At 43.1% G+C, this 12,459-nt stretch overlaps 1 protein-coding gene across 4 annotated transcripts in view; it reads right to left on the reverse strand.

Annotated features, from left to right (window-relative positions):
* Positions 1-12,459, reverse strand: part of LOC139552565 (latent-transforming growth factor beta-binding protein 3-like) — a 55,365-nt gene that overhangs the window by 4,898 nt on the left and 38,008 nt on the right. For all 4 annotated transcript variants that reach the window (XM_071364406.1, XM_071364404.1, XM_071364402.1 and 1 more), the window contains exons 4-23: positions 12,292-12,397; positions 10,474-10,563; positions 10,140-10,256; positions 8,570-8,731; positions 8,329-8,445; positions 8,047-8,060; positions 7,582-7,642; positions 7,339-7,425; positions 7,069-7,197; positions 6,752-6,883; positions 6,516-6,644; positions 5,955-6,074; positions 4,299-4,421; positions 3,996-4,118; positions 3,720-3,839; positions 1,538-1,666; positions 1,254-1,424; positions 799-882; positions 534-662; positions 6-143 (exon numbers count right to left, since the gene is read on the reverse strand). In XM_071364406.1, coding sequence (XP_071220507.1) covers positions 6-143; positions 534-662; positions 799-882; positions 1,254-1,424; positions 1,538-1,666; positions 3,720-3,839; positions 3,996-4,118; positions 4,299-4,421; positions 5,955-6,074; positions 6,516-6,644; positions 6,752-6,883; positions 7,069-7,197; positions 7,339-7,425; positions 7,582-7,642; positions 8,047-8,060; positions 8,329-8,445; positions 8,570-8,731; positions 10,140-10,256; positions 10,474-10,563; positions 12,292-12,397 — 2,281 coding nt within the window. The remainder of the gene's footprint in view (positions 1-5; positions 144-533; positions 663-798; positions 883-1,253; positions 1,425-1,537; positions 1,667-3,719; positions 3,840-3,995; positions 4,119-4,298; positions 4,422-5,954; positions 6,075-6,515; positions 6,645-6,751; positions 6,884-7,068; positions 7,198-7,338; positions 7,426-7,581; positions 7,643-8,046; positions 8,061-8,328; positions 8,446-8,569; positions 8,732-10,139; positions 10,257-10,473; positions 10,564-12,291; positions 12,398-12,459) is intronic.

Genomic DNA, 12,459 nt, shown 5'->3' on the forward strand with positions numbered 1-12,459 from the left:
CTCACCTGCCACAGTGGGAATGACACACTTCTTATTGGAAGCATCTGGGGTCCAGGGAGAGTTACAGGTGCAGTAGAAGGAGCCTCTGGTGTTCTTACACTGACCGTTGGTACACAGAGACTCATCGTGGCACTCATTCACATCTGAGGAGACATTAACATACAGGATCTGTGACTAAATGGGATTATCTGATGTGTATTAATTAAGCAATAAGGTCCGAGGGGGTGTGGTATACGGTGAATATACCGCAGCTAAGGCACAACGCAATGCGGCGTGCCTGGATACAGCTCTTAGCCGTGGTATATTGGCTATATAACACAAACCCCTGAAGTCCCTTATTGCTATTATAAACTGGTAACCAATGTAATTAGAGCAGTAAAAATAAATGTTTTGTCATACCCGTGGTATACGGTTTCATATACCACGGCTGTCAGCCAATCAGCATTCAAGGCTCGAACCACCCAGTTTATAATGTGTAATAATACATCGGTGTGTTTTGAGTAGGCCTGAGTGAGGTGGGGCTCAGTGGTTACCAATGCACTCCAGTAGGTTGCTGTCGTAGTAGAAGCCCTGTTGGCAGTAACATTCATAGCCAGGCTGTGTGTTCATACAGCGGCCCTCCTTACAGATCTCATTGGAGAAGAGCACACACTCATCGATATCTGTACACAGAGAGACAGGAGCAACAATCTCAACACAAACAAACTCCTGAAAACAAATCCTGCCATGTAAATGAATGCTGCAAATCTGACAACAGCAAACCCACCGTGGTCGGGCTGAGGCTGTGTAGCTACTCACCAATATGGACAGACAGGCCGTACTCAGTTACTCCCTCCTCCTGGTAGAAACCTCGGCCCACTGGACACAAGGAATGGAACTCAGCTGGATGGAGGAAAAACAACCAGCTTACTTTAGTACTTTAGAGTGACATTGAACAGTGCAATTAACTGAACAGATACCCAGCCCACTTGATGGCTCAGAGGCTTGGTAAACTATTGTGTGTATGTATATATTTATTTATATTCATGCATTTATATATTCTTTATTTATATATTCTTAATTCCATTCCTTTACTTTAGATTTGTGTGTATTGTGTGTATTGTTGTGAAATTGTTAGATATTACTTGTTAGATATTACTGCACTCTTGGAGCTAGAAACACAAGCATTTCGCTACACCGGCAATAACATCTGCTAAACATGTGTATGTGATCAATACAATTTGATTTGATGTTGTTGGGCCTGAGGTCCGTACATGAGTGGTAGACGGGGCAGGGGTAGATCTCACAGTGGTCCCCCCAGCCCACGCCGATGGAGCAGCAGCACTCCTGCTTGGTGACGTTGGTGGCCAGGACACTGTCACAGAACACTGTGTCATCCAGGTTCAGGTAACACTCCTTCTTATCCTCCATGTCCACCTCAATCTCTGGATGGAGAGGGAAGACAGGACATAGATTGGTGTGTGTGTGTGTTGGTGTGTGTGTGCATGCAGAATACAGCTATATAGAGAGAGGGCTGAGAGGATATCAGTAATCTTACCCTCACAGCTGTGCTTGTCCTCAGACAGAATGAAGCCGTCTTTGCACACACACACATAGGAGCCCTGTCTGTTCTCACACACACCATGAGGCTGGCACAGACCCCTGTCTGTCGCACACTCATCTATGTCTGCGTGGGTGGGTGGAAGGGAGAGAGAGAGAGAGAGAGAGAGAGAGAGAGAGAGGGAAGGAAGGAGAATGTGTTACTATCATCATGACTTCCATTAAAGGCCCAGTGCAGTCAAAAACATAATTTTTCTGTGTTTTATATATATTTTCACAATAGGAGGTTCGAATAATACTGTGAAATTGTGAAAATTATGATAATGCCCTTTTAGTGTAAGAGCTGTTTGAAAAGACTGCATGAAATATCAGCCTGTTTTGGGGGGAGGGACTTTTGGCCTTCCATGGTGACATCACCATGCAGTAAATTAGTTAATAGACCAATAAGAAAGTGATGTCCAAAACCTCTCTGCTAATAACAGCTAAATGCCAGTTTCCCCCTCCCCAACCTCTTAGCGCTAGGGGTCAGATTCTTTTTATTATTATTTTTTTTTTTTTTTTTAAACGTTCCCAATGTAAACGGACATTTTCTCTGGCCCAGATCGTAGAATATGCATATAATTTACAGATTAGGATAGAAAACACTCCAAAGTTTCCAAAACTGTCAAAATATTGTCTGTGAGTATAACAAAACGTATTCTGCAGACGAAAACCTGAGAAAATATAACCCGGAAGTGATATAAAAAAAAAAAAACGGTGTTTCTGGGACCGTCTTTCTTCCATTTAAAGGGGTATCAACCAGATTCCTTTTCCAATGGCTTCCTCAGGCTGTGACCAGGCTTTAGACATAGTTTCAGGCTTTTATTTTGAAAAATGAACGAGATTTTTCAAAACTAGTCAAGTGTCCTCCGAATAGTTCCTGCGCGCGCGAGAGGAGCTCTCCATTTTCCGTTTGTCTCTTAAAGAATAGGTTATGGTCCGGTTGAAATATTATCGATTATGTTTGTTAAAAACAACCTGAGGATTGATTATAAAAAACATTTGACATGTTTCTACAACCATTACGGATACTTTTTGGAATTTGTCGAACGGAACACGGCTTTGGTTTTCTCAAGACAATGTGCAACCCAAATAGCGTTTTATCGAACAAAAAGAACATTTGTTGTGTAACTGGGAGTCTCGTGAGTGGAAACATCCGAAGATGATCAAAGGTAAGCAATTAATTTTATTGCTTTTATGACTTTCGTGACCAAGCTAACCAAGCTAATATAAGGCTAGTTGTTGTAGCATTGAAAGCTACACTCACAAAAGCTTGGATTTCTTTCGCTGTAAAGTATATTTTCAAAATCTGACACGATATGTGGATTAACAACAAGCTAAACTGTGTTTTGGTATATTTCACTTGTGATTGCATGATTATAAATATTTTTTGTAATATTTTTTAATCTGATACGTTTGGAAATTTTCATCTTCCTTTCAGGACCGGAACGAGGCTGTAATTTTCTCAACATAACGCGCAACCCAAATGGCGTTTTTTTGTTATAAAAGTAATATTTATCGAACAAAAAGAACATTTATTGTGTAACTGGGAGTCTCGTGAGTGCAAACATCCGAAGATTATCTAAGGTAAGCGATTAATTTTATTGCTTTTCTGACTTTCGTGACCATGCTAATTTGGGGCTAGCTGTTGTAGCATACACTCACAAAAGCTTGGATTTCTTTCGCTGTAAAATATATTTTCAAAATCTGACACGATAGGTGGATTAACAACAAGCTAAGCTGTGTTTTGGTATATTTCACTTGTGATTGCATGATTATAAATATTTTTTGTAATATTTTTGCATATGGCGCCCTGCAATTCTAGCGGTTGTTTAGGAAAGTGATCCCGTAAAAGGGATCCGTAGCACAGAGAAGTTAAACCACTCTCAAAATTATTGCTTGAGATATTGCTCTCAAGAAGCTAATTTGGTTTATTTTTTAACATTTTAATTTAAAACAATCACAGTAAGGTACTTAATTGTTACCCAGAAATGATTTGATATTGAAATAAAAACGACTGCATTGGACCTTTAAGCTTGACTTATGATCATTTCAAATAATTACAGAGCTCCACTGCCAAGTTGGTTGACAGTATATCTTTTATTTCCCTGAACTCATAGAGAGGGTGGAGACTGACTGACCTTGGCACCGCCTCCCTCCGACAAGCATGTAGCCCTTCTGACATTCACAGCGGTAGGAGCCCATGCTGTTGATACAGCGCCCCCTCTGGCAGTTAGAGGGACGCTCACATTCATTTATATCTGAGGGAGGAAAAGACCACAATCAAACGGCAACTGTGTGTTTGATCACCAGCTCTATACAGTGGACATGTTACTCATACTTCACTAGTAGTGTAAAAACATTGTTAACATGTCCATGAAGCTATAGTGATGTGATTAATAGGAAGTAGTTCCTGCCTTCACAATGGCTGCCCTCCTGAGTGCGCTGGTATCCTGGGTAGCACTGGCACTGGAAGGAGCCTTCTGTGTTGACACAGCGCCCGTTGGCACACAGTCTTTCATCCTCACACTCGTCAATGTCTGGAGGGGAGAGAAGGAGACATGCAGTCTGTCAATAAAACCTGTACACCCATTGGTGTTCTTTGTTCAATATTATGAAGAAATACTGGTAAACACTATACCACTGCAAGTCTGCAAGCATATAATGGTGTGTGTGTAGAACTAAAATATATTATATTCAATGTTAATGAGTACACTGACCTCTGCAGCCTTTGCTGTCTGCAGCTGGGAGGAAGCCTTCATTACAGATGCAGCGGTAGGTTCCTGGCAGGTTCTCACAGCGCCCGTTGGGACACACCCCACGCTTCTGGCACTCATTGACATCTAGTGGAAAGAGAGGGATTGCAGGCAGTGATTTACACTGAGTATACAACACATCCCTCACTGATGTGACTCATTAAATCCACTTAAATCAATATAGCTGAAGGGGAGGAGACAGGTAAAAAATGTATTTTTAAACCTTGAGACAATTGAGACATGGATTGTGTATGTGTGCCATTCAGAGGGTGAATGGGCAAGACAAAAGATTTAAGTGCTTTTGAACAGGGTATGTTAGTAGGTGCCAGACGCACCGGTTTGTTTCAAGAACTGCAACGCTGTTGGGTTTTTCACGCTCAACAGTTTCCTGTGTGTATCAAGAAAGGTCCATCACCAAAAGGACATCAGACAACTTGACACAACTCTGAGAATCCTTGGAGTCAACATGGGCCAGCATCCCTGTGAAATGCTTTTGACACCTTGTTGAGTCCATGAACTGACGAATTGAGGCTGTTCTGAGTGCAAAAAAGGGGGGGGGAGGGTAGAACTCAATATTTGGAAGATGTTTCTAATGTTTGGTATACTTATGGTATATAAACCCTAGATTATTGATGCTATGTATTGATCATTGAGAGACTTTGAAGCCATCGGTCATCCATATTGGCACTCCCCAGTAGGAGCAGTCCTCCACAGGAATTCATGGAATTCTACAGTATTTCAATTGAATGTTTCAAGGACAGAATTACATGTATTTAAGTATTTTGGTTGTTGTAGTGGGGACAGTAACATTAGTAATCTAAAACAGATATGAAAATGTAGGAAATGCTTTATTAATTTTTTTCATTTTGTATTTTTATGTTTAGCTCACATAATATAATTTAAACGTATTCATTAAGGTGTCTGTAATATAATAAACGTGACAAAAAAACGAATGTAGACATTAATGCATGCATTTATATAGCTTCCAAAATATTTTTTACAACGGTGGGGGTATCAAGATGGGGGCACGGTGGCTTCAGCACAGCGATCCCTATCAGTCATCTAGTGTTTATATAAACAATTGGTTGCAGGTTGCAGGGGGTAGGGGTGGAGTATGGGGGGATAGAAACACATTCAGTAATACAGAGGAATACCAGCTCTACACAGCCCTGACTGACTGGATTCGCTTGGTGCCCGTTGGAATCCTGCCTGCTGCTGTGTGTCTGGGTCAGACTCCCTCTGGCTGATTTACTGACTATGACTGATCAAGTCCATTCTCTCCATCACACAGCTCTGAATAGTGAATACCTTCCATGTCATGGTTCAGACAAAACACACTGGGGAAGATCAACATATTAAATGTTCAGAATCAATATTATACTTTATCTACTTATTTGACTGGCCTTCATAGTTTTTCCATAAGACTATCCTATTCACCATTCAGTAACGCCGACTACGGTGACATGGCCACTAGGTGGCAATACATCACCAAACGTAATGTTAGTTAGAAACCATAGAACAACAGCGAGATAGACAGTTAAAGGTAACAAAGGGAGTTGATTGGTGTGTGTGTTCTCTTTAGTATGTGTTTATCAATGTGTATGAAGATGTAGGTCTCACCGTAGCAGACCCCACCCTGGGCCTGGTGACCAGAGAAGCAGGGAACACACTCATAGGAGCCTGGAGTGTTCTCACACTGCTCATTGGGACAGCTGCTGGGGTCCAGACACTCATTTATATCTGAGACAAGAGAATACACCAGACAAACACAGCCATTCATACACACAAGAGCATTATTAAACCAATGCAGACACACATACACATACATTGAGTGTAGAAAACATTAGGAACCCCCCCGCCTTTATGGCCACAGAACAGCCTCAATTTGTCGGGGCATGAACTACAAGGTGTAAAAAGCGTTCCACAGGGACGCTGACCCAAGGCTTAAAAATCCTTATTTTACCTGTCTCCTCCCCTTCATCTACACTGATTGAAGTGGATTTAACAACTTATATCAACAAGGGATCATAGCTTTCACCTGGATTCACCTGGTCAGTCTATGTCATGGAATGAGCATTCTTAATGTTTTATGCACTCAGTGTACTTACACATAGAACACACACAGATGTAGACAAACATGCACCCTACGAATAGAGAAACGAGGACAGCAGCAGTGCATACCTTCACAGGCTGGCTGGCGTTGGGACTTGCTCCTGAAGCCTTTGTGACAATCACACTTATAAGACCCTGGCAGGTTAACACACTGACCCCCCTGCCCACAGATGTCCGGCTTGGAGCACTCATTCACATCTAAAGATAAGTCCAAAACACACTAATGAGAAATCACAAGTGACAACGTAAAGACAAAACAGCGAGAAACAGAGAAAATAAAACATATAAACCCACACACCACCCACCTACACATCTGAGTTTCCCATGATACACCAAGAGCTTGTAGCCATGGAGACAACGGCAGCGGTAGGAGCCTTCTGTGTTGATGCAGATGCCTCTTCCATGGCCACATGGCTCAGCATCACACTCATCATCATCTGGTAGAGAGGGGTAACTTGGAGGTTTAGGGAATTGGGAGGTTACAACTCCTTTTGAGAATTGACACGCAAGTTCAATGAAACTATTCTGAAATATGGTTCGTTATATGGCTCTGGTCAAAATACTTTGCCCAGTAAATACCTCCCATTCTTTTGGACATGTCTCTGTCAGTCCCTTGACTTACCCACACAGGCGTTCCTCTGAGGGTGGAGCCGGTAGCCAGCGTAGCACTCACACTTGTAGCCAGTGTGCACATTGACACACTCCCCATGGCCACAGAGGTTCCTGTTCAGCCTGCACTCGTCTGTCTCTGCTGTGGGGAGGGGGGCACACAGCAATCTACATAAGACGGTTGATCTCTGGACTGTACATCCCATCATGGAGACGACAACGTTGCAGCTCTTAATGTGACCATGAGATGGTCGTTTTGATTGGACTGTGTAGTGGAACTCACGTGAGACCTGCGTCTGTGCCACCTCCAGGGGGTCACTGTCTGGGTTCAACCTGATGATGGGTGGAGGGGTGGGCTTGGTGATGATCTCTGTAGGATCAACCAGAGAAACACACAGACCCACTCAATGCCCCATGTCTCCCTGAATATCATCAGGCTTTCCTAGTAAAAGGTCTCTCTTGACCTCAACAGGACTTTCTGGATGAATTCAAGTGAAATAAAGAATAAAGGAATGAGAGGGCGTACCAGGGCCGCGGGGGGCGTGGGTGGAGAGCTGCATGGGTGTGGTCGTCTCTGGAGGCTCCTCCTACAGGACAGGACATAGAGACACAGGCCAGTATGAAAATGCAGGGGCACAACTTTCACTGGGGACATTCTGAACTTGCATTTTTGTTCCCTCCAGTTTTATCACTGGAATGTGATACAAAACGAGGCAACGGTGTGCTTTAGGACCATGCGGAAGCCTCAGAGCGTCGGGTAGGCTGTTTGGAGTGTTTATCCAACTGGATAAAAAGAAAATAGGCCCCTCCACTTCTAAAACCAAAGTTGCACCCATGGCGAAAATGTATGCACTCACTACTTACTGTAAGTGCTCTGGACAAGAACGTCTGCCAAACGACAAAAAATGTCAAAAATGTCAAATGTAAGAGGAGCTGCACACACACAGTCTCTCACACAATGACTGTTGTCTAAAGGAAAATAGATTCTTACCGGGGGCTTGACTTCTGAAAAGAGAAACCACAGAGAAAAACAGGTAAAAATGCAGAATAATTACATATTGTAATTCACAGATTATGAATTTTAGGAACTATTAAATAACAATAATATGAAGGCATCCCAATAACCTGACATAATGCTCTCACAAGCTTAGCAATATCATCTTTCTAAGTGACTAAGAAACTCCAGAATGTAGGACATCTGTTGGCAGGCAGACAAAGGTAATCATGCCAAGCCTTCATCTACGTCTTGGGAAAGCCACGGTGACGTACTCACCCTCCTGCTTGTGCTCCTGCTCCAGGCTGGTGTGGATCTGAGGAGGGAACGCCACCGTCTCCCGGACACTATGGAGGAAGTAGCCCTTCCCTGCTGGACAGATCTTGCTGAAGGAGGCTGGGGGACCAGGGAGAGAGGACAGAGAAGGAAAAACAGGGGATCAGATGAGCACTAATCATACAGCATATCACCTGTCAAATATTGGAAAATGTACCCCGCTCTCCTCTTGCATTCTACTGACCTGTGCCGTCTTGGGGACACCTCTCACAGCTGGAGCCCCATGCCTTGCCCACGGTGCAGCAGCACATCTCCTGGGACAGGCGCGTGGGTAGGGCGTGCTCACAGCGACCCGCATCCGTTGCCATGAGGAAACACTGAGCCTGCTCCACCGGAGACGGAGACTCTGACAGCCAGGACCAATCAGAACAGAGCAAAACCCAACAGAGGTCTGAGCTAAGACTTTAGGCTGACAAAAGAGGTAAATCGGCGTAGTGCTATTTATTGAGAGGAAAATCATATGAAATTTCTATAATTTCAGATGAGTGGCATTTTAAATCATGGAAATAATGGATGTGTAAAGACAGCACGCAAAATATTGGGACATCAAAGCTAAGCTGTCTGCTTTGGTGACAGCTTTGTGGATGTGAAACACATTTCAGCCTCTCGATTGCCAACAAATAAAAAAAACAATTTAACACTTCACAGTCTCTAAACCAGCCCCAGATGGGAGGAGACAGGAGAATAAAGTGAATAGTGCTGCTGCTACTGAAAACGATATGTCTGTGCTGAGTGAATGCAGAGTCTGTGTAGAGCAGGGCACAGATTCACAAAACCTTAAGAAAATGTTTTTTCCTTAACTATAGATTCATGAGGAAAGTTAAGCAAATTTGCTGTTCACCTTAAAGGTTCTTGGAAATGTTCTTGCATTATTTCTTATGTTTCTCCTTACGCAAAAAGTTTAAAAGTTAGATTCTTGAAAATAAAGTTATTGAATTTGTTCTTGAAAAAGTTATTAATTCCAAGATAAGTAAACCATTGTCTTAAACTCAGGGCAGTGAGAGAATATGCTAATGAAGGCAACCAAACATGTTTATTTAACTTGATCTGAACATTTTAAACCCAAGAACATGTTTTAGAACAATAATCTCGGTACGAAATATGCTAACGTGATTGCCATTGCTAGCTATATAGCTAGCTGTCACACCCTGATCTGTTTCGCTAGCTGTCACACCCTGATCTGTTTCACCTGTCCTTGTGATTGTCTCCACCCCCCTCCAGGTGTCGCCCATTTTCCCCATTATCCCCTGTGTATTTATACCTGTGTTCTTTGTTTGTCCGTTGCCAGTTCGTCTTTTTTGTCAAGTCAACATGTGGTTTTCTCAGCTCCTGCTTTGTCCCAGTCTCTCTTTTCTCGCCACCCCGGTTTTGACCCTTACCTCTCCTATCTCTGAGCCCCCTGCCCGACTACTCTGCCTGTCCTGACCCTGAGCCCGCCTGCCGTCCTGTACCTTTGCCCCTATACTCTGGATTATCGTCCCCTGCCTGCCTTGACCTGTCGTTGCCTGCCCCTGTTGATATAATAAACATTGTTACTTCGACAGTCTGCATCTGGGTCTTACCTTGATTCCTGATACAAGCTAAAGCAGATATTTGAAAAGTTCATCAGGAAATCATGAATTATTAAGAAATGTTGGAGGAATTGCACTTATGAACTTTTGATTTTTTTTCTTAAGAAGCTTCTTAAGGTTTTGCGAAATAAGTGTTTTGTGAATCTGGGCACAGGTCTGTCTGGAAAAGGTTCTGAGTCTCACCCACACATCTGGTCCTGTCCAGGGTGAAGCCAGGCTTACAGGCACACAGGAAACTACCCTGGGTGTTCAGGCAGTCCCCGTTCTGACACACCCCCTGCATGGTGCACTCGTTGATGTCTTACAGGTGAGTGGCAAAGAAAAAGAGAGTGGGGGGAGAGAGAGAGTGGGGGGAGAGAGAGTGTGGGCGGAGAGAGAGAGTGGGGGACAGAGTGAGGGAAGAGAGAGTGAAAGAGAAAGTGAGGATTGGCTTGTCAGAGAAGCAGTAGCTGTAGGACATGGGCAAAGATTTACACTCATACCAAATGTGTACCAAACAAAACTTGGTTCATGTTACCTTGACAGTGGGTGCTGTTGAGTCTCTTGTAGCCCAGAGGGCAGGTGGAACCATAGTCCTCTATGATGGTCTGCAGCTTCACTCCAGCATCTGAGGGGGAAAGCAGGGAATGAGGGGTGAAAAAAGGGGGGACAAAATGTAGGAATGCGAGGGGAAGGGGACACACTACACACAGCTCATCAACAAAAATAAATACTATTCATCAAACACTGGGTAGAACATTCTAGAAATGTTTGCGAATCTGAGAACAAAGACTAATCCAGTAATGGCATCATCCTACGTCAGAACTCTCCTACTCTGTTTCTAATAGGAGTAGGGTCTGAGATAATTTTTTCCAGTTAGTCATACACTAAGCAGCTAGCTCATTCAGCTGTTCCTTGTTTTGTCTGGACACACTGTCAACATAGTAAGTGTGTGTAATACCATGGGACAAATGATTGATCAGAGCCTAGGTTTGAGAGATTACGGCAGAGGAGGCTGGTGGGATGAGCTATAGGAGGACAGGCTCATTGTAATGGCTGGAATGGAATAAATGTGGTTTCCATATGTTTGATGTGTTTGCTCTCGTTCCATTTATTCAATTCGAGCAAATACAATGAGCCCGTCCTCCTATAACTCCTCCCACCAGCCTCCTCTGGATTCTGGGAATCCCAAGTCTGAGCAAGAGAACCAAGGAGTACTACGAGGAGGAAAACAAAAGAGGGGTAAAACAAACACACCAAACAAACTCCACCTCATCTGGGAAATAGAGATTAAACAGAAATGAATCAAATGAAGATAGAAAAATATAGAAAACAGTGATCGATGAGTGCATTGATGACTACCAGGCAGAAATATGTCAAGAAAACTGTGGGAACATTTCCCCCAGAATACCTTTCAAAAATAGATTGAAAGAAAAGTACAACTTTAAAAAGTTCAATGCTTCCCAAGAAAGGCCCAGAATCATATTTTCCGCTTCTCCCTTTTGTCTGTTCATTCACAGAAGCCTTTTCATACAAACAATACAACGTTCCTACAACGTTACTAGAAAATAGACGAGAAGCATGCCAGACAGGGATCCCGCTGTCCCAAATTTAAAGAATAACCAGAACTATCCTTTTCTTACAAAGGTTTCTTTGTCTGACTCACAATTGAGGAATGGAGTAATAGAAAAATGAAGTGGACAAGATTTTCGTGGGGCGCAGCTTGAAATTCAATCTTCGGAAATTTGATGACAGTATTCCACTGGCCTGGCACATGGGAAGACACGTAACTGCAGGGTACTTCTCTCTCTCTCTCTCTCCCTCTCTTTCTCTCTCTCTCTCTCTCTCCCTCTCTCTCTCACTTGAGCTCATACACACAAATACACACACACACACACGCTTATAAAACAGAGACATACACATACATTTATTGTGTTAACGCAGGGAAAAAATGACATGAGCTGGGAATGAATGATTTGTGGGGACGCTTGATGTTTTTTGCTCCGTGAACAAATGACTTAATGCCTATAACAGCAGAGAGATCCAGATCTGCCAAGGAGTCAGATTATAAACAATGGAAAGTCAGTTATCACACATTGACAGATAATAATCAAGATACATGACAGATATACAGTTAGAGATGGAGGACAGAAGATCGCAAATGAAAGAATGGCAGATCACCAGTATTTCAGAAAGGACGCACACACACACACACACACACACACACACACACACACACACACACACACACACACACACACACACACACACACACACACACACACACACACACACACACACACACACACACACACACACACACACACACACACACACTGAGGCAATTGGTACTCACATGGTAGCTTGGGACATTTATAACATTTGTTTTGTCCCCAGGAGTTCCCCACACTTCCACAGCAGTCCTCCTGATTGGTCAGTACAGGGAGAGGGGTACTGCTACACTGAAGCACATGGTGTGAAAGAGGGAAATGCACAAAATAGCATTTGAAAAAACCACAATACA

The sequence above is a fragment of the Salvelinus alpinus genome, chromosome 24 (genome assembly GCF_045679555.1).
Source record: "Salvelinus alpinus chromosome 24, SLU_Salpinus.1, whole genome shotgun sequence".
NCBI classification, from domain to species: domain Eukaryota; kingdom Metazoa; phylum Chordata; class Actinopteri; order Salmoniformes; family Salmonidae; genus Salvelinus; species Salvelinus alpinus.